The sequence below is a fragment of the Petaurus breviceps genome, unplaced genomic scaffold, assembly GCF_028583685.1.
Source record: "Petaurus breviceps papuanus isolate PSGF00001 unplaced genomic scaffold, PetGlider_PUasm1.0 243, whole genome shotgun sequence".
NCBI classification, from domain to species: domain Eukaryota; kingdom Metazoa; phylum Chordata; class Mammalia; order Diprotodontia; family Petauridae; genus Petaurus; species Petaurus breviceps.
In genome coordinates, this window is record NW_027185931.1 from 728,100 (window position 1) to 747,247 (window position 19,148).

Sequence of the window (19,148 nt, forward strand, 5' to 3'; positions counted from 1 at the left end):
CCCTCCCCGCCGTCATTCAATTTTCAACCTGCTGGGTCGCACGGCCGGAGAATTGGGGGTGTGGACGTTAACTGGTCACCCAGCCCCTCCCAGACAGGCCACCGATTGGCAATCATTATGCTCCAGCTGTGTGCCTGCTCTCGCGGGGAGATCACAGTAAACACGAGAAATCGGGCAGGGGGCGGTGCGCCCGGGAGGCCGAGCAGGATCACGCGGGCACGCACCACGTGGCTTAGGCCCCTGCAGGCCGAGCTCTAGGCCCGCTGAGGGGCACTGACCATGCCGGCCCAGGCCGCAGCGGACCCGGCTCTGGCCAGTGAACCCATCTCCCTCTGGCCGCCGACCGCCTGGAAGGTCTTAAGCAAGGCCACGGCGCCCATCGGGACTACATTTCCCAAAAGTCCTTGCCCTACGGGAGTCTCTCTGGAGCCACAAGCGGGCGTCAGTTGTCAAGGAAACCAGGCGGGGGTGTGTTTGGAGAACACTTCCTCGCCATTGGAGCAGCGGCGCTGGGGGGCGGGACCAGAGGGGCTGTCTCCTCCGTCACTTCCGCTCCGCCCTCAGTTCGTCTCCGGGCCGCCGTCAGACTGGCCTGGTGCCTTTGCCTCTACTCAGCCTCTACCAGGCCAGAGCCCTTCGTCGCGGCCGGGGTGAGTGGGGCGGTCGGAGGCTTCTCTGCGGCGGGGGAGGAGGAGAAGGCGGGCGGGAGCGCATTCGCTACAATTAGCCCCTCCTGTTGTTGGGAGGGCGGGAGCGCGAGAGGACGAGGAGCCAATCAGAGGCGCAGGTGCTCTCCGGACCCCGCCCCCAGCCCCTCCCTCTGGGCAGCCCCGCCCCAAGCCTCACCCGGGGCTCCCCGGGCTACCCCTGCGCACGGAAGTCCCCGGCCCACGTCCACCGGCCCGGCACTGAGCCCGGACACGAGAGTGCGTGACCACGGGGAGGCCAGAGCTGCCGGCATGGCCATGTTACCCAGGGGGAGGCTGAGGCAGGCCGCGGGGTCCCCGGCCTCCCCTCTCCCGTGACCGCGCCCTGCTCCGGGGTCACGGCCGGGGGTGTCGGGGCAGGATGGAGCTGGGGCCTGCCTCGGGGGCCGGGCGGGAGCGGGGAGCCAGGCCTGCTCAGGCGCTGCTTCTTTCCCAGCTCAAGGTCCAGGAGGAGGCTGTGCCCCGCCGCAGCGCGCCAGGTGCGTGGCGGCTCCGCCCTCGGCCGGCATGTCCCACCCCCGTGGCCCTTAAAAGAGTGAAGTGCCGGTGGAGCCGTGCCAGAGCGGAGGGGTGAGAGAGGCCGCACTGCCGGGCAGCCGGGACCGAAGGGGCCCGGGGAGCCTTCAAGTAATACAGTCAGAGTGCGCCCGAGCAGACCGCGCGCCTTTGTGCGTGGCCTGGCATTAAGCGGAGCTCTTCACCGGGGCCTCCAGGTGAAGACAGTCTTCTGTGCAAATGAGACGCCAGGCCCCTCATCTTACGGAAGAGGAAGCGGAGGCTCGCCGTCCACGTTGCCAGTGGGGATGGGCAGAGCGCCGCTTTGTCTGCGGGCTTTCTGACCTCTGCCAGCGCACCGTGCCCGAGGTCCCCAGGGCTTTCTAGCATTCTGGGAGCCCACACTGAGCGGGTGGGCTGGTCCAGGAGGGCTCAGCATCAGCTGGGTGCTAGCACCTCTTGTTGGAACCTTTGGCTGCCATGAGCAAGCAGTGAGCAGCGTGGGGGCCGTAAGAGCTTGTCTTCACCTTGGGCTTTGAGGCTCACAAAGCATTTTCCTCCAGGAGCCTGCGTAAAGGACAGAGGCATGCCCTCCTTTTGTAGAGGATTCTGAGGTTCCAGGAGGGAAGGGACCTGCCCCGCCCCTCCTGTGGCTCCGTGTTGGCCTTAAGCTACCCAAGGCTAGTGCCCTCTTCCAGGCCGAGACCAGAGAAGGGCATGACTCACAGTGGGACGTGTCTTAATCTTGCCCTTGCGGTTTATGAGAATGACAGGGAGTTCATGAAACAACCAGTCATCTTTCCCAGTGGCATGACAGGAACAGGGAAGGCACTTAGCAAGGTGCTCACACATAGAAGGCACTGCCTGACTTGGTTTAGCCGGGGTTGTCTGCTGTAGCCACCCTTTTCTCTCTGCTACAAGCAGCACAGCCGATAATTTTCCGACTTACCCAAATGCTTCAGAGTTGGAGGAACCACCTCTGAGTCTGGTTCACCCCAACGTCAGTTATATGGTGGTGAGGATGAGAAACTTGGGAGGCAGTGACTACACCATCCTTAGAGAGCAGTGAGGATAACTTAGGAAGGCAATTTCAGAAGGATAAGCAGGGCCTTGGCCTAATGTTTGTGCCGGAAGTCAGAGCCCAGGAAGGACAGGGGGCTCCCAGGAATGAAGCTCCAAGGATTCAGAGGCAAATCTCAGGAGTGGTGTGTGGTTCCCACGAGGTTCTCAGGACACACAGGGAGCTCCTGAGTAGCAGGCAGGGACAGAAGATGGAAGTGTGGCTAGGCAGCAGGTGGTGAATGGCACGTAAGCATGGTGCAGGGTGCCAAAATGGGGCAGAAAACTGAGGAAGGACCACTAAAGCAGGGCTTTGTTCCACTCTGGGGAAAAGCTCAGCCCCTTCTTGGGTCCAGGAAGGAGGCAGAGCTGCCAGCTTCTTTGGCCTCCTCTCTCTCTGACCCAGAGAATAATCCTTGCCCTAGAGTGGACCAAAGGAAGAGGGGCACTAGGCTGTGGATCCTCTGAGAGAACAAGCACATGTACCAGAACTCCTCACTACAAGTCCCCCAGCCCAGTGATTTCCACGTTAGTGTCCTGAAAGGGACTGCAGGTCTGATTGCGGGGCCGTTGTCAGGGCTGCTCTCTACAAGATCACGCACAGTGGAAGATGTATGGATGAACTTAAGAGCCGGGTCCTGTTTCTCAAAAAGAGAAGAGAAGACAGCCTGCCCGTCATCAGCCAGTGAACTTGGCTCCACTTGTTGGAAACAGGTCTGAGACAGATGGTTAGTACACTTCCAGAAGAGGAAGCAGTGATCACTGAGAGCCCACACGCCCTCCCTCCAGAACAGTCATGGCAGGCTCCTCTCATCCCTTTTTGGCTAGGGTTATGGGGCTGGTAGCTGTAAGGAAGGCTGTAGATACAGTTGACCTAGATCTTCCCAAACATTGGACAAAGTCTCTACTTGGGGAAATTGTGGACTCCCAAATAATAATAAAATATAATATTATAATCTAATCTAATAATAAAAGTAAGAAATAATAAAACCACAGGTCTGTACGACTTGGCCACACTCAAAAGGCGGCAGATTTGACAGGTTGTCAGCTCCTGGCCCCACCTCAGGGACAGACACACAGCCCCAGCATGCTCCCCACAGACTGGCGTGTGGCCTCCTGCCCCGTCACATATTTTTGTCAATGATTTGGACTAAGATGACACCATTCAAGGAGGCATAGTGACCACCAATCAGGGTTTACTTTGTGTCAGCACAGGAAGCATTAGGGTTATGAAGACAAAAGCAAAGCAACGTCTGCTTGCCGAGGATTTAAGGACATGCTCAGGAACTCAGTACAAACTGATCTAGGGAGGAAGGGAGGGCACTGGGAGCTTGGGCAGAGGGGTCCGGGAAAGGCCTCATAGTAAAGGTTGTGAGTGAGCTGCATCTTAGAGAAAATAAGGGAGTGTGCTCCTGGCGTTGGTGTGTCATGGGTGAGTCACAGTCAGGAGGTTCCGTTTGCTGGACTGTTCAGTTCAGAGAGGGGAATAACATGTGTCTGGGCTGGACAGGTAAGGTAGGAGCGGTTTTTGAAGGGTTTTAAATGCCAAATGGGGGTTTCTCTTGGCTCTTCCAGACAGCAGGGAGCCACTGGAGTTACTTGGCCTGGAGAGGAACATGGTAAGACTTTGCCTTTGCTCTTCCTTTTGGCAGCTGGGTGAGGCTAGATGAGGGGCTGAGAGACTTGAAACATGGAAGCCAGGTATTGTCAGAGGGCCTGAGTTCTGGCTGGGCCCGTAGAGAGAAGTGGCTGAAGCCGCTGCCTTGAAGGCCAAGTACAACTGCTCTTTTTGACACTTCAGTCTCTTTACCTAGGCCCCATCTTCTCACACTTGTCTTCCCTTCTTCGACCCCATAGTCCAGCCCCAGTGGCCAGATGGATGCTCAGCACATGCTCCATTTTCCCCTCTTTTTGTCTTTGTGCTGGTTCTGCCCCCGAGCCTGGAGTGCTCTCCGTTCCTTTCTCAGCCTCTTGGAATCCAAGGTGTCCTTCCTCCCCAAACTATTTTGTCTTCCTTTTTTATGTAGCCTGTGTGTTTCTGTTGCTATATCTGTTCTGTTCTCTTCCGATCTGTATTCTGGCTGAGTGTACGACTGACTCCCCATTTGAGTCGAGTCTAGACAGCAGAGTCTTTGGCTTTTTCTTCTTTGCACCCCCAGGGCCCATGATGGTGCCTGTCATACAATAAGCAATCAATAAGTGAATGTCTTCAGGAAGGCCTGATGATCTTCATCCAAGTGGAAGGGATTTTTTTTTTAGGACTAGATGGCCTCAGAAGGCCCTTCCAGCCCTGAGATTCTGTGGCACAGAAAGTAAAGATAACAGGCCCCAAGTCTGCCCCAAGGCAGATCATCTAAACTGAGGAAAGTTAGAGGAAAGGAAGGGCACAGGAAGCGCTCAGGCACTGGCCGAGGTCCGCTGGGAGGCACAGGAAGTGCCGAAGCACTGGGCTGCTCGGAGGCATGGGGAGGCCTCAGGCACCGTGGACTTCCTGACTTTGGGCCCTGAGCCAAGTGTCTTAGCTGCAGATGCCTCATCAGGAGGAGGCATCTTTTTCACTGGGTTTTGTGAGGATCAGATGGGGTGATATTTAAAGTGCTCAGCAAACCTCCAAGTGCCATAGAAGTGCAGCCGGTGTTAGTCTTCAGAGGCGTGGCTCCCTCACCAGCCTAGTGTCTCCAGCTGCTCACTGGGCCTCTCTGACAGGATGCTCCATACATATGCTCTCAGCATGGCCCAGGCTGACCTCACGTTCCTCCTGCCACAAAGCCTCCTCCCAGTCACCCAAGCTTCTAGGCTGCATGTCAGCTTTGCCTCCTTCCTCTCACTCCCTGGATCTAAGCACTTGCCAGGTCCTGTCGTTTCTGCCTTCGCAATATCTCTCCTGTACACTTCCTTCTCTCTTCTGACAGTGCCACCTCATGCCTGTACTAATTTTTTAAAGGCATTACTTATATGTTGTTTTTATACTTTCACTTTAAAAAATTTTGAGTTCCAAATTCTATCCCTCTGACTGCTCCCCCCAGTCCTTGAGCAGTCAAGCGATGTGATAGCAATTATACAAAAAATGTGCCTCAGTCTATGCTCAGAGTTCAGTTCTGTCCCTGGAGGTGGATAGTAGTATTTTTCATCATGAGTCCTTTGGAATTGCCATGGATCATTGTCTTGATTAGAGTAGCTATGTTTTTCACATTTGGTCATTATTAATTACAATATTGTTGTTACTGTATGCAACGTTGTAATGAGAGTGTAAATTTTAAAGATCTTCCCTGCCCCTCGGCTAACGTGCACCTGGAGCCTGGGGTGGGAGGCTTGTTTTTCAGTAGATACTTTTTGATTGGCCAGTGGGTCCAAAAGGTTGTTACATTCTCTGAGCCAGGAGAAGGCTATATAAGCCCTGATGTGTAGCTTTGTTTTGGGACTCACTTTGAGAAGCGTTCTGTGATTTGATCTGAATTGTGGGAAGCCATTGTTGAGAGTCCCCCGGCTTTGAAAAACCCAGATGTGGAAACCCAGATGTTGACTGGGTATGGATGTAATGGTTGGACAGTTTGGAAAGCTGTCTACTTGATCTGTTAATGTCTTGATAATTCTGTCTGTATATTTTGAAGTTTGGGGTGCTGACCTTTTTCCCCTGAACAAGGTAAACGATATATGTCTGACTAATTAAAGTAAGCTTGTTAACCCATTTTGAGTTGCTTTCCTTTAACAAAGCAGATCCAAGAACCTGTATTGGCAGACACCCTGGGGACGCGCTTGGGGTGCTTGCTGCTACAAATGTCCTCTTGGTTCTGCTCATTTCACTGTTCACATTTCATGCAAATCTTCCTATGTTTTTCTAAAATCGACCTGCTCATCATTTCTTATAGCACAATGGTATTCCCTCACAATCATATACCACAGCTTGTTTAGCCATTCCCCAACTGATGGGCATCCTCTTAATTCCCAGTTCTTTGCCACCACAAAGAGAGCTGTATCTACATTTATCCTTGTACATATAGGTCTTTCCTTTTTCCTTTGATCTCTTTGGCATGTAGACCTAGTAGTGGCATTGCTGGGTCAGAGGGTATGCACTGCTTTATAACTCTTTGGGAATAGTTCCAGATTATTCTCCAGAAAGGTTAGACTGGTTCAGAACTCTAGTTTCATTCATTAGTGAGCCAGTTTTTCCACATCCTCTCCAGCATTTGTCATTTTCCTTTTCTGTCAACTCTGCCAATCTGATGGTCTTTTAGGGTTGTTTTAATTTGTATTTCTCTAGTTATTAATAATTAGAACATTTTTATGTGGTTGTTGATAACTTGGATTTCTCCTTCCATAAACTCCATTCACATCCTTTGGGAAAATGGCTTTTATTTTTATAAATTTGAAATCAGTCCCCAGTATGCCTTAGAAATGAGACTTACTATAAAGAATTTTCCCAGTTTCCTACCTCTTTTCTAATTTTAGCTGAATTGATTTTGTTTGTTCAAAGCTTAATTTTATGTAATATTGTCCATTTTACCTCCTGTGAACCTCTCTGTCTCTTGTATTAATCATGAACGTTTGTTGCTCATATTCATAGATCCAATAGGTAACTCCTTCCCTATTCCTCTATTTTATTTATGTTTTCAGTCTTTCTGTCTAAATTATGTACCCATTTTGGCCTTGTCTTGCTCTATGGTGAGATGTTTAAAAGGCTGAGCTGTATGACAGGTAATTGTGGGGCCAGGTTCAGACCTGGATGGAAATCCTGCCCAGGGTGAAGACAGAAGGGGAAGCAGTTGGAGTTGAAACAGGTTCCATCTTGACAGGTGTGGTAAGACATTGAAGTGTAGTTAAGGGAATTCTGGACTTGGAACAAGGGCAAACCCGAATTCAAGTCCTACTCCTACCCCTGCCTAATCTGCCCCATGACCGTGATCCTAGTCACGAACCTCTCAGCCTCAGTTTCTTCTTCTGTGAAACATGAATGGTATCACCCATAGCACCTTCCTATTGTAAATATCTAGTAGCAGGACGTGCCAGCACTCTGATGTTAGTAGAAGTGCCTGACGAACCTGTATAGATCAAGTCCCCTATTCTGAGAAGAGCCATCTCTTCTGGGGGGTCTGGCCTGAAGGCGTGCATTGCCCTTCAGTTGGTGGGGGAGGGCACAGTATGCCAAGTGATGAGATTAAAGGGGAGGCTGCTTTGGCAGTGTTCCCTCACACACTGTCACTGGCTGCTTTTGCTGACTGCCAACAGCCACCTTACTGAGTCTGAAATGGAGCAGGGGAGGAAGTGGAAGGGGGATGTTTGTCCTCCAGCAAAAATGATGTGGATTGGGAGGGAGACTAAATTCCTCTGGAGAGCGTGGCCTGTTTCATTGCAAGATGCTTCTCCTTTCAGATGGGAGCTCGTGGTTAGTGTGTGGAAGCACGGGCTTCTGTTTGCTGGCCAGATTAAAGGCTGAACTTGGCCTGCAGAGCAAGAGGCGGCACTGCTGTTCCCTGGAGGGGAGGGAAGGGGAGCTGACCTCAGTTCTGGGTCACTGTTGATGTGCCTCTGGCCTTCTTACATTCAGCTTTCTCCTCTGGAAAGTGGGCACAATGAATACATGTGCCACCTGCTTCTCAGGGTTGTGAGGAAGGTCCTGGGTAAAGTGGCTGTCCTGATTGTGGGTTTCTCCCAGGAACCAGGATCTGGTACAAACTGAGGCATGTGCTTATGTAGTGTTAGATCCTCAGCTCCTTAACCAAGAGTGTGCCAAAGGACCACTGGCAGTGGGGTTAACACATGGGTATTTGACATTTCAGGGTTCCATGACATTCCAGGATGTGGCTGTGGACTTCACCCCTGAGGAGTGGAGACACCTGGAACCTTCACAGAAAGAACTGTACCGGGATGTGATGCTAGAGAATTATGGAAACCTGGTCTTCCTGGGTAAGGACAGCTCCCCCTGGAATCCGGACTCTACCTGTTGGTTGGTCTTGATGCCCCATTATCAAATGTTGGGCGGGCATTGAATGTTGAACAGTTATTGTATGGCGTGCAAAGGCCAAAGATCCCCTATGCTTTTGTGACTGGTTCATAGGAGAAAGTATTTCCTTGGCAGGGCAGGAGACTTTCAGCTTGATGGTGTTGACTTCATGTTTCCAATCCTTCCTTCTCTCAGCACAGAGATTCTCTCCTTAAGCCCTCTTGTGGATACCTGATGTCAGGGAAGGCCCATCTTCTGAGCCCAATACCGCTCTGTAACCCTTCCCCCACACTTCCTAGGGACATGATACAGAACGTTCTCCCCCCAACTTCGTTCCCTTCCAAGCAATCCTGCTTTCCCCCCCCAAGAACAAAGGGCTGGGATCAAATTCAAGGGTGAATCTCTGTCGTTCTTGTTTCCAATGAACAGGCTTTGCAGGTCCCAAACCCAGTGTGATCAACCAGTTGGAGCAAAGAGGGCTGTGGATGCTGAAGGGAGATGGCCTGGGAGGCTCTGGTCCAGGTGAGTGTGGATGATTCCTAAGCCTCAGGTCAACTGTCCACTGAGAGGAAGAACTTTTTTTTTTTGCCTTTTTGGAGGGCAATTGGGGTTAAGTAACTTGCCCAAGGTTACACAGCTAGTTGTTTTTTGTGTGTGTGTGTTAAGTGTCTGAGGCCGGAGCCAAACTCAGGTCCTCCTGACTCCAGGGCTGGTGCTCTATTCATTGTGCCACCTAGCCTCCTCCAAAATAGTAATTTTTTTTTAAAGATAAAAGAGAATAGAAAAAGAAAAGGAAAAAAATCTGCAGAATGGATCAACGCATAAAATCCAAGAACATGCAATCCATGACACCTATGGCCTTCCCACTCCACGAAGGGTGGATCGGGGGGCTTCTTCTCCTATTTCTTTATTTACATCATGCTTGATTTTTAGAATTTTGTTATATTCATTTTTGGTTTTGTGTGTGTGGTTATTCTTTCATTTACATTGTTGTTTTTGTGTACATTGTTTTCTTGGCTCTGCTAACTTCCCTCTGCATCAGTTCACATAGATCTTTTCCTGCTTCTCTGTATTCATCACATGCAGCATTTCTTTGCAGAGCAGCAATATTCCATTATATTCATAGATACCACAATTTGTTTAGCCATTCATCAGTCAATGGGCCTCTACTTTATTTCCAATTCTTTGCTATCACAAAAAGTCTTATCATAAATATTCTGACATATATTGGTACCTTCTCCTTATCAATGCTTTCCTTGGGCTATAAGCCCAATAATGGAGTCTCTAATTCAAAGGGTATGGACATTTTAGTCACTTTATTTGCATAATTCCAAATTGCTTCTGGGGGCAGCTAGGTGGCACAGTAGATAGAGTGCCAGCCCTGGAGTCAGGAGGGTCTGACCTCAGTTCCAGGCTCGGACACTTACTAGCTGTGTCCCTAGGCGAATTATTTAACCCTGTTTGCCTCAGTTTCTTCATCTGTAAAATATGCACGAGAAGGTAATGGCAAACTATTCCTATATCTTTTCCAAGAAAACCCCAAATGGGGTCACAAAGAATTGAACACAACTGAAATGACTGAACAAAAATGCTTTCTAAATTATTTTTACCATTTTACAACTCCACCAACAATGTTATTAGTGTACTTATTATTAATAGTATTACTAATATTAGTGTACTTATCATCCCACAGCCTCTCCAACATTTACTATCATAATTTTTGGCATCTTTGCCAATTTGCAAGGTATGAAGTGAAAGCTCAGGGTGGCTTTGATTTTCATTTCTCTTGTTATTAGTGATTTGGAGCATTCTTTTACATGTCTATGAATACATTGCGGTTCTTCTTTTAAGAACTATTTGTTTCTATCCTTTGGCTGCTTATCTATTGGGGAATAGTGATTAGTCCTATACATTTGTTATTTGTTTATGTTTCTTAGATACCAAACCTTTTTCAAAGAGATTGGATACAAAGGGTTTTTCCATTCAGCTCCTTCCCTTCGTATCCTAGAATCGTTAATTGTGTCTGTGCAGAAGCTTTTCAGTTTCAGGCGATCAAACTTGTCTAGTTTCTCTTTTGTAGTTACCTCCATCTCTTGTTTGGTCATGAATCATTCTCTTACACACAGCTGTGAGAGGTACATGATCTTTTCTGGATTCTTGTGGTGCTATCTCTAACATGAAGACCGCGCGTCCTTGTGAGGCATCGATCTGAACATAGCTTCTGCAGGCTTCTTTCCAGGCTCCCGCAGCTTTTTGTTCTTTAATCAAACAAGGAACTCTTTCCTAGGTGATTTACCTGACATTGTGTTATTGAGCGCTGTTGGCTCTGATTCTCCGTTATCTAGTCTGCTCCACTGACCTGCTTCTCAGTTTTTACAGAAAAGACAAGCGGTTGTTGTGACTGCTGTTTGGTGACACAGTCTGAGCTCTAGAGGTGCCATCTGCTCCCCCTTCACATCTTCATCTTTTCGTCATTTCCCTTCATATTCTAGATCTTTTGTTTTTCCAAATGAATTGTATTATTTTACTAAGCTCTATGACGTTTCCCTTTGGTGATTGATTAGCATAGCACGGCATAAGTTTTAGTTGTATTTTTATTATTATTACATAGCCAGAGCCCAGCCATGAGCACTAAATATTCCTCCAGCTATTTTAAGTTATTCTTTCTTTCCTTAAGGAGCACTTTGTAATTAAATCTAGACAAGTCTTGTCTGTGTTTTGGTAGATAGATTCCCAGATATTTGATGCATTTTGTAGTTATTCAGAATGAGATTTCCCTTTCTGTCATTGCTTCTTGGATTCTATTTCTATTATGTAGAAATGCCATTGTTTTGTTTTGTTGTTTTATTTGGAGGTCAATCAGAGTTAAGTGACTTACCCAGGGTAACAGTTAATTAGTGTCTGAGCCAAATTTGAACTCGGGTCCCCTGGGCTTCAGGCCTGGTGTTCTGTCCACTACATCACCTGGCTGCCCTGCCATTGATTTTTGAGGGTTTAATCTGTAGCCTGAAACTTAACTCAAGCTTTTAATTGTATCAGCTGATTTCCCTGGAACTTTCCAAGTAAACTAGCATATCTTCAGCAAATAGGGATAGTTTTTTCTTATCTACGTATCTTTATGTTCTTAATTTCTTTCTCATGTCTTATTGCTATTGCTTGTATTTCTAGAACGATGCCAAGTAACAGAGGGGAGAGTGGGCATCCTTGCTTTACTTTTAGGTTTATTGGAAAAGGTTCTAGTATATCTCCATTGCATATGATTCTTGCTTTTAGTTTTAGAGAGATGCTTCTTAATTTAAAAAAAATAGTCTGTTCATGGCTTCTTTTGCATCTGTTGAGATAATCATGTGGTTTTGATATTTTGGTTTTAATGTGATTAATTATTAATTGTTTTCCTAATGTTGAACCATCATTACATCCTGTTATAAATCCCACTTGGCCACAATGAATGATTCCTTAGATACTTCACTGTTGGCACTTTGACAGAATTTTGTTTCAGATTTTTGAAAAGATGTTCATTCGTGACATTGGCCTATAGGTTTCCTTTTGTGTTTTGTGCTTCACTGATTTAGTTATTTCAGCTATATTTGTCTCATAAAAGGATTCTGGGAGGTGCTTTCTCAGGTTTTGAGAACAATTTGGAAAGTATAGGTGGTAAAAGTTCTTTAGAAGTTTGATAGAATTCTTCTGTGAATCTTTCAGGACCAGGAGTTTGTTTGTTTTTCCCTTTCGTAGTTCCTTTACAGCTAGATCTATTTCTTTTTTTAAGATCAGGTTATTTAAGATCTCTATCTGGTCTTCTTACAGTTTGGGTATTTTATATTTTTGAAGGTTTTTTCTATCTCTTTTTTGTTCTCAGTTTTGTTTGCGTATGTTCTATTTTTAAAAATTTCTTCTGGGTTTTCATATTGCTTATTTGCTATTTTATTTTAGTCTCTGCCCTCTTGTGAATCAGATTAGCTAAAGGTTTATCAATTTTTATTAGTCTTTTCAAAGAACCAGCTTTTAGTTCTGTCGTTTCTACAGGATTTTTTTTTCTATTTTATTTTTCTCTGCTTTAATTTTTTAATTTCTCTTCTTTTGGGCTTATTTTAGGTTTATTTATTTTTTGCCTTTCTAATTTTTAAAATGCATTTTCAATCCACTAATCTTTTTTTTTTGTTTTGTTAATGTATGTTTGTAGGGATTTGATTTTCCCCCCTGAGGACTACTTTAGCTGCATCCCAGAAATTTTGGTATGTTGTTTCATCATTATCATTTTCTTTCACATAGTTATTAATTGTTTCTATGATTTGTTCTTTCACCCACTCATTATTTAGGTTTTCATTGTTAAGTCTCAATTTGAATCTGTGTCTTTTGTTTGTGGTTCCTGACTTAATGACTATTTTTATTGTGTTATGGACTATAAAGCATATATTTACTATTTTTGCCTTTTTGCATTTGTTTGCAGTATCTCTGTGCCCTAAAACACAGTTTTTGTGAAAGTTCCATGTGGTATTGGGAAGTATGTATATTCTTTTGCAGTCCCATTTAGATGTCAAAAGTCTTTTAGCTAAACAGACAGTTCTTGCTTTATATACATTTGCATTAGGTAAATTCAACTTTATAGAAAGAAATCTGCATGCCCATACTTGTCAGAGGAAATCTTTAATCTAGATGAAACTGGCCTATTTTTATCAAAGAATGCCATCTTCAACCTATATCTCAGTGGAGGAAGAAGCTCGACCCCCATCCTACACTTGCAATTAAGGTTTTTTTCTAACTCTAAAATCCTCCATGCACCCTGGGCTTCCTTACCATCTTACCCAACTCCATGCAGAGTCTGGGGACCCAAAATGCAAACCCTGAGTTTCTCAACATTAGGCACCAGGGAATTCCTGGAATGTATTCTTCGGGATACTAATCCCCATCATGGGGGAGCTCAGAGTGTGTGTTCTGGGCCCCCATCCCCCATGCTGGGGAGTCCATTTTCCCCACTCTAGTTCTCCAGCTAAAAGCTGGAGAAACTCGGTGTGCTTTCTTCACCTCTTCCATTCCCCCAGCTGAGGAACCAGAGTTTGGAATGTGCTCCAGGTTCTACACTAGACCCCTGGGTCCCACCCTGGGGGAGCTCAGAATGTATGCTTTTGGCCAGCAAGCCCCGTGTGTGTACTCTGAGCCTGGGGCCCTTGGGATGTGCTCTCTTGGCCCCCTTTCCCTCATGCCTTTGTTTCACTGTAGGATAAGTGAAGTGGACAGGGAGGGAAGTTCACATTGAGTAGAGGTCTGCAGGATGGTCCACTTAATGTAAAGCAAGAATGGTCAGTAGTTTCTCTAGCAATTACTTCAGTTCTATATTTTCTATTTTCATCTTTCTGTTATAATTATCTAAAACAAAGAGAAACATTGAAATCTTCCATCGCTCTTGCACCATTATGCATTCGTGGAGCTCAGCTAATGTTTCCTTTATGAATTAGGATGAGAACATATTTGGAGTATATAAGTTTAATGCTGACCCTAGTTTCTTGCCTATAGTTCCTTTCACCATAATGTAGCTTCCTTGTTTATTCCTTTTCATTTTTAAATATTTGTTTTTTCTTTGTCAGACAGGATGATTGAAACCCCTGTTTTCTTTTTGTATTATCTTGATGCATGGTAAATTTTTCCCCCATCCCCTCAGTTTTATTCTGTGTCTGTCTTTGTTGTTTACAAGAAATATAGTTGAAAAACAGATTGTGAAGTTTTGTCTTCTCACCTAGTCTGTCTCTCTTTTTCATTTTACTGGATTGTTTAATCCATTAATATTTATATTTTCCTCCATTTGTCTGTAACATTGGGTTTTTTTTAGTTGATTTTTCCCCTCTTCCTTTGTAAACATAGTACTATGTCTCCTCAAGTTATGTTAGCTTAGTCTTTTTAAAAATGACCGTATTTCCACTAACTCTCTTCCCCTCACCTTCAATCTTATTATCCAGTTTGTTATTCCTTTCCCTTTGAAGTTTTGGTGATTACTTCCTTTTATTTCCTGCTTTTATCTAGTGATTTAATTCTTTCCATCTTTTTTTTCTGTCAAGTAGAAAGGAAAAAATAATTCCTTCTCCTCCCTTCAACTAGTCCTATTCATTAGGTTTTTAAAAAATTTTCATTTTTTGCACCCTTTCCAAAGAGGATTTCTCTCCTTTACTGTCTTCACTATCAGCCCTCCAGTTCTGTCTACTATAAACACTCATTTTTTGGTTCATGGCCTCAGTATTTATCTAGTCCCTCTCTCTTCCTTGTGTTTCTCATTGAATCAAAACTTGTGAGATATTCATTCTGACCTCTCCTCTCTAAACAGTTTCTGCTGCTTCCTTGAAGAGTTTGCCTCCTTTTCCATTGTGCCTCCCTCCCAGAAAAATGCCAATTCCTGAGGGTGATAGAGGACACTGGCCCATGTTAGGGCCCCCCTCTCCTTCCATGTGCTCCACTGCCCCAGCCACTGGTTATCTTCAGGAGCTCCAACTTCCCACCTCAGAAGTCAAGACATGAGACTCTTCAAGTCCCAAAGGCTTGCTGACAAGCAAGCACACAGTCCCCATCCCCCTTCATCAACCATCTCATCAGCGGCAGCCTCTTCCTCCACAAAAACAAGGCTTCCTTTTTCATCCTTTCTCCACCTAATCTACCTCCTTGCAGCTTCTCTTCTTCCTATGTAGGAGTCACTCTCCCTTGTTGCCAGGCTAGACTTGCCCCAGGCACATTACACATTCCTCTCTTTCCTATTCCTCCCCTCCCCTTCCACCCATCCTTCTCTTTTGTGATTAGTCCCTCAAAACACATCGATTCACTGTAGGCAGGGTGCCCCAGGCCCATCTCTTCACCATTGCTTTCACCTGACTTCCTCTAGTCCCCTTGGGTACATTTACAAAGATAGTTCTTACTGGTCTATCTGCTTTTACTGTGTTGCTGGTACTGGCTTTGGCTGTTGCATTTATTCGCCCTTTCTACATTTCTATTGTTTAGACTGTTCAAGATGTAAATAATGTCTTCTATACCATGTCCTCCATTGCTCTTTGAAACATGTTATTCCATTCTCTCCTGCAATTTCTGATGAGTACAGAATAGTATTGTATTATTAGTTTCTTTTCCTTTGTATTTGTTCCTTCCATCTTTCTCCTGGTTGTTTGCTGAATTTGTGGAACTGTTAATCTTTCTGTTAATCCCCGTGTGTCTGGGAGCATGCTGCCTTGGCATTTTTGGGACAGAATCTGGTGCCAGTCTTCAATTAGCACCTTCTTTTCTGTATTCAGACATTCTAAGCAGTTTGGGTATTGTTTCTTGCATTGTGGCATCTCAGGTTTTTTGACTTGTTATGTTCTCCTGGGAGATATATAATCGTTAGGTTGTCTCTCTGTGTCCTGTCTCCAAAAGCCCTGTTTTGCCCGTATAGTGGGCATGTTACTCTTTAATATTCTTGCTTTTTGTTTCTTCTAGGTTTCTCCTTACCTCAGTATATTTGTATTCTAAATCAGTCATTTTCTCCTTTATTTCTTTGGTGAGACCTACCATTGCAGTTTTCCTATCCTGCCAATTATTTCTGTGTGTACAGGACATGGATTCTGCTCTCACAATTCTCTTTTCTCTTTTGAGTTACTCAGGAACAGTCTATTGTGGTTCCCTGTTCTCAAAATCCACAGAGACTTCTTCCTTATTAGATGATGAGCCATTTTCCTTTGCTTTGTAGTTATTATTTATAGATGTCTAGACTCATTTACTAGATATGGAGGCCATATTTCTTTCTGCTGTTAATATTTTCCCTGTTGGTTTATCTTCTTATGCTCAAACTCTTTAAGTTTTCTTCCTGTCAAGATCCTTGGTAATTTCAGTCTTTTTTTTCCCCACCTCATTTTCTCTTCTTGTTTGTTTTCTGAATCTCTCCCCTTCGATGGAAATCCTAGATCTCAAAAAGTCTCAGCTTCCTCTCACACAGGACTCTTTAGCCTAATCCTCTGCCTCAAGTGACTTGGGTGGACAGAACTGACCTCTGCTAGGTGCTGGGTGCTTCCCCTCAAGCATAGTGGCATGTCACACAGCCTCCCTCACACACACACATGCCCTGTTCCCTCTGTTCTTAAGTTTTCAGGTCCAGCAGGAAGGAACCTTGGCATGCTGGGGCTATTGCAGCCTGAGATGGTTCCTGTCACTTGGTGTTTGGCTCTCCCAGGCTCTGGGAAGAGTTGGCACCAGGGTGTAGAGTCAAGCTCTGTGACAAGCCTAGCCACGAGATCTGTCCCATTCCCTCTGTTCCTCTGTTGTCCTGAGGAGCTAGGTTGAAGCACAGAATGCTGCTCTGGCTTTGGCTTTTGATGCCTCTGTACATTTGTGCATTTTGGAGTCTGGATCTCTACTGCAAAGGAAAAGTAAAGAGGGAGAGTTTGGGGGGGAGAGCTGGCTATGGCTCCTCACTCCTTCCCTTGACTGTTGGGATAACCTGCTAACCCTGCATCCTGTCCCTCTCCTCCACAAACCTTCCCACAACTGCCAAATGAATACTCCACGTCAAAAACTGACCCGGTTATTTCCATCCATGAATGAATGAAAGAACATTTCTTAAGCATGGGAGACCCAAAAAGAAAAAGCACAGCAGCCCCTGTTCTAATAAGGGCGAACAAGACAGACGGGAGGTTCTTAATTAAGGAAGGGGCAGCCGCAAGGTTGAAGATCATATCTCTTCTCTAGTGTCTTTTCCACTGATAAAAATGTCTGTTCTCATGGTGAACCATTTGACAGAACCATAGACTCTGGTGGCAGGAGAGCCTTCTTTTCCAGGTTCTTCAGTAGCTGTGGCTGCTTCCCTGGATGTTCCAGACTTCCCAGGCCAGGTTCACAAGCACAGTGTCCCCCACTAGTCCCCACAGTCACTCAGCCTCTGTATCCACTCGTTTCCCAAATCTTGGCCTTCTAACTGTTGGTGTCCCTGCCTCCCCACAACTGTCCAGTGAGTTTCCTAAAGCACAGCTCTAACCATGTCACCACCCTGCTCAGTAAATTCCTGATGACACATAGGAGCAAACAGAAACTCCTCTGTTTGACTTGTAAAGCTCCTCATATCTCTGAGACCTTCTTCGCTTTCCAGTCTTCCCACATATCCCTTCCGTGCCCCCTCTGTAAGCCTGACCTCCTCATGGTCCCTCACACACACCTCTTTGCCTTTGCACTGGCTGTCTCCCAGCCCGGCATGGCCTTCCCCACTTCCCTCTCCTCCCTCCTCTCCTGGAAGCCCGGGTTTCCTCCAGGACTCTGCCCCACTGCCTCCTTCCGTGTGAGTAGTGCCTCCGCCTCCCGGATAAAAATCTTTTATAAGATTATATTCCACTCACCAATAGATAAGTGGTTTAAATATGTGAGCAGTCAGTTCTTGAGAGAAAGAATACAACAGAACACACTGATACCAAAGTGGAAAAAAATGTTAATTTTTTCATAATCAGGGAAATGAAAATTAAAACAACTCTAAGATATGCCGCTTTCTATCCATTAAATTGGCACATATAGTTAGTTAGAAATGATCAATTTAAATATTATAAACCAAGAATGCTTTTACACTCTTGGTAGAGCTATCTTTTGGTTCAGTGTTTTTGGGAAGCCAAAAACACAGTGTTTGTTTGTTTTTTTTTAACTCTGTGATCACATTATTAGAACCTTGCCCTAAGTAGGACATTTACAAGACTTCCCTTCATTCCTGGCTATATTGTTCTTCTAGGCAAGTAACAGTGGGGATTTTCCAAACAAACTGCAGTATTTGAGTGTAATGAATATTATCTTGTTATACAACATGGTAAGTATGAAGACTATAAAGAAACATATGAAACCTTATAAGAAACTGATACAGAGAATATTAAACACAGTGAAAAAATATAACTTGACTATAACTCTGTTAATAACAATATGAAGACAATTAGGGAGACTAAGCAGAAAGAAAAAGGAACAAGTTAATCTAGGTAAAGGGGATTATTTACCATTTTCATTTCTTTCAGATTCAGACACTAGGCCTCAGATCAAGGTAAGAACTCCAGAGCTGGACATTTCTTTAGAAGAATCATCCAAGAGAGGACTCTCAAGAGATTCTTCTTGGATTTTGACACTGGAAAGTGTCTGGGGATGTTATGCCAAGTTAAAGGAAGAGCAGCGCAATGAGAATCAACATTTTAGACGATTAAGAATCACCAAAGGGAAATCCCACAGTGAAGTGAGTGGCCCTGAATATAATAAAAATGACAGAAGATATAATCTAGAGCCATCTTTTTTCCCACAGAAGAGATTATTCATAATAAAAAATCTTCTTCATAAATATGATAGATGGAGAAAGAACCACAGAAAGTATTCAGACATGAAACAATATAAAAGAATCTGTTTAAAGAAGATGTTTTCTGATTATGGTAAATGTCAGAAATCCTTTAGTAATGATTTTGACCTTACTGAAAAACATAGAATTCATAATGGAAATAAACATGAATGTAACAAATATGGGAAGTCTTGCCTCCAGAACACTGAACTTACTCTATGTCAGAGAATTCACAGAGGAGAAAAGATTGATGACTGCACAGAATGCAGAAAGTCTGTTCAACAGAATGCCTATCTGAGGAAAGATAAGAAAATTCATAATGGAGAGAAACTTCATAAATGCAATGAATGTGGAAAGACCTTCCACCAGAATTCATATCTTAAAAAACATCAGATAATCCACACTGGAGAGAAACATAAATGTAATAAATGTGAAAAAACCTTTCTCTGCCCTACTGAACTTACTCAACACCAGAGAACACATACTGGAGAAAAATGTTATGACTGCAGTGAATGTGGAAAGACTTTCCAATGTAAATCATACCTTACTGATCATCAAAAAATCCATATTAGAGAGAAACCTTATATATGTAACGAATGTGGGAAGGCCTTCCATCAGAATTCATACCTTCAAAGACATCAAAGAA

General features: G+C 45.0%; 1 protein-coding gene across 1 annotated transcript in view; it reads left to right on the plus strand.

Moving 5' to 3' along the window:
• Window positions 1–530: 530 nt before the first annotated feature.
• The window catches only part of LOC138167638 (zinc finger protein 184-like), a 24,353-nt gene continuing 5,735 nt past the window's right edge, over window positions 531–19,148 (plus strand). Inside the window, exons 1-5 of the mRNA XM_069096574.1 lie at window positions 531–650; window positions 3,837–3,880; window positions 8,039–8,165; window positions 8,632–8,724; window positions 18,195–19,108. Coding sequence (XP_068952675.1) covers window positions 3,878–3,880; window positions 8,039–8,165; window positions 8,632–8,724; window positions 18,195–19,108 — 1,137 coding nt within the window. The 5' untranslated portion in view covers window positions 531–650; window positions 3,837–3,877. The remainder of the gene's footprint in view (window positions 651–3,836; window positions 3,881–8,038; window positions 8,166–8,631; window positions 8,725–18,194; window positions 19,109–19,148) is intronic.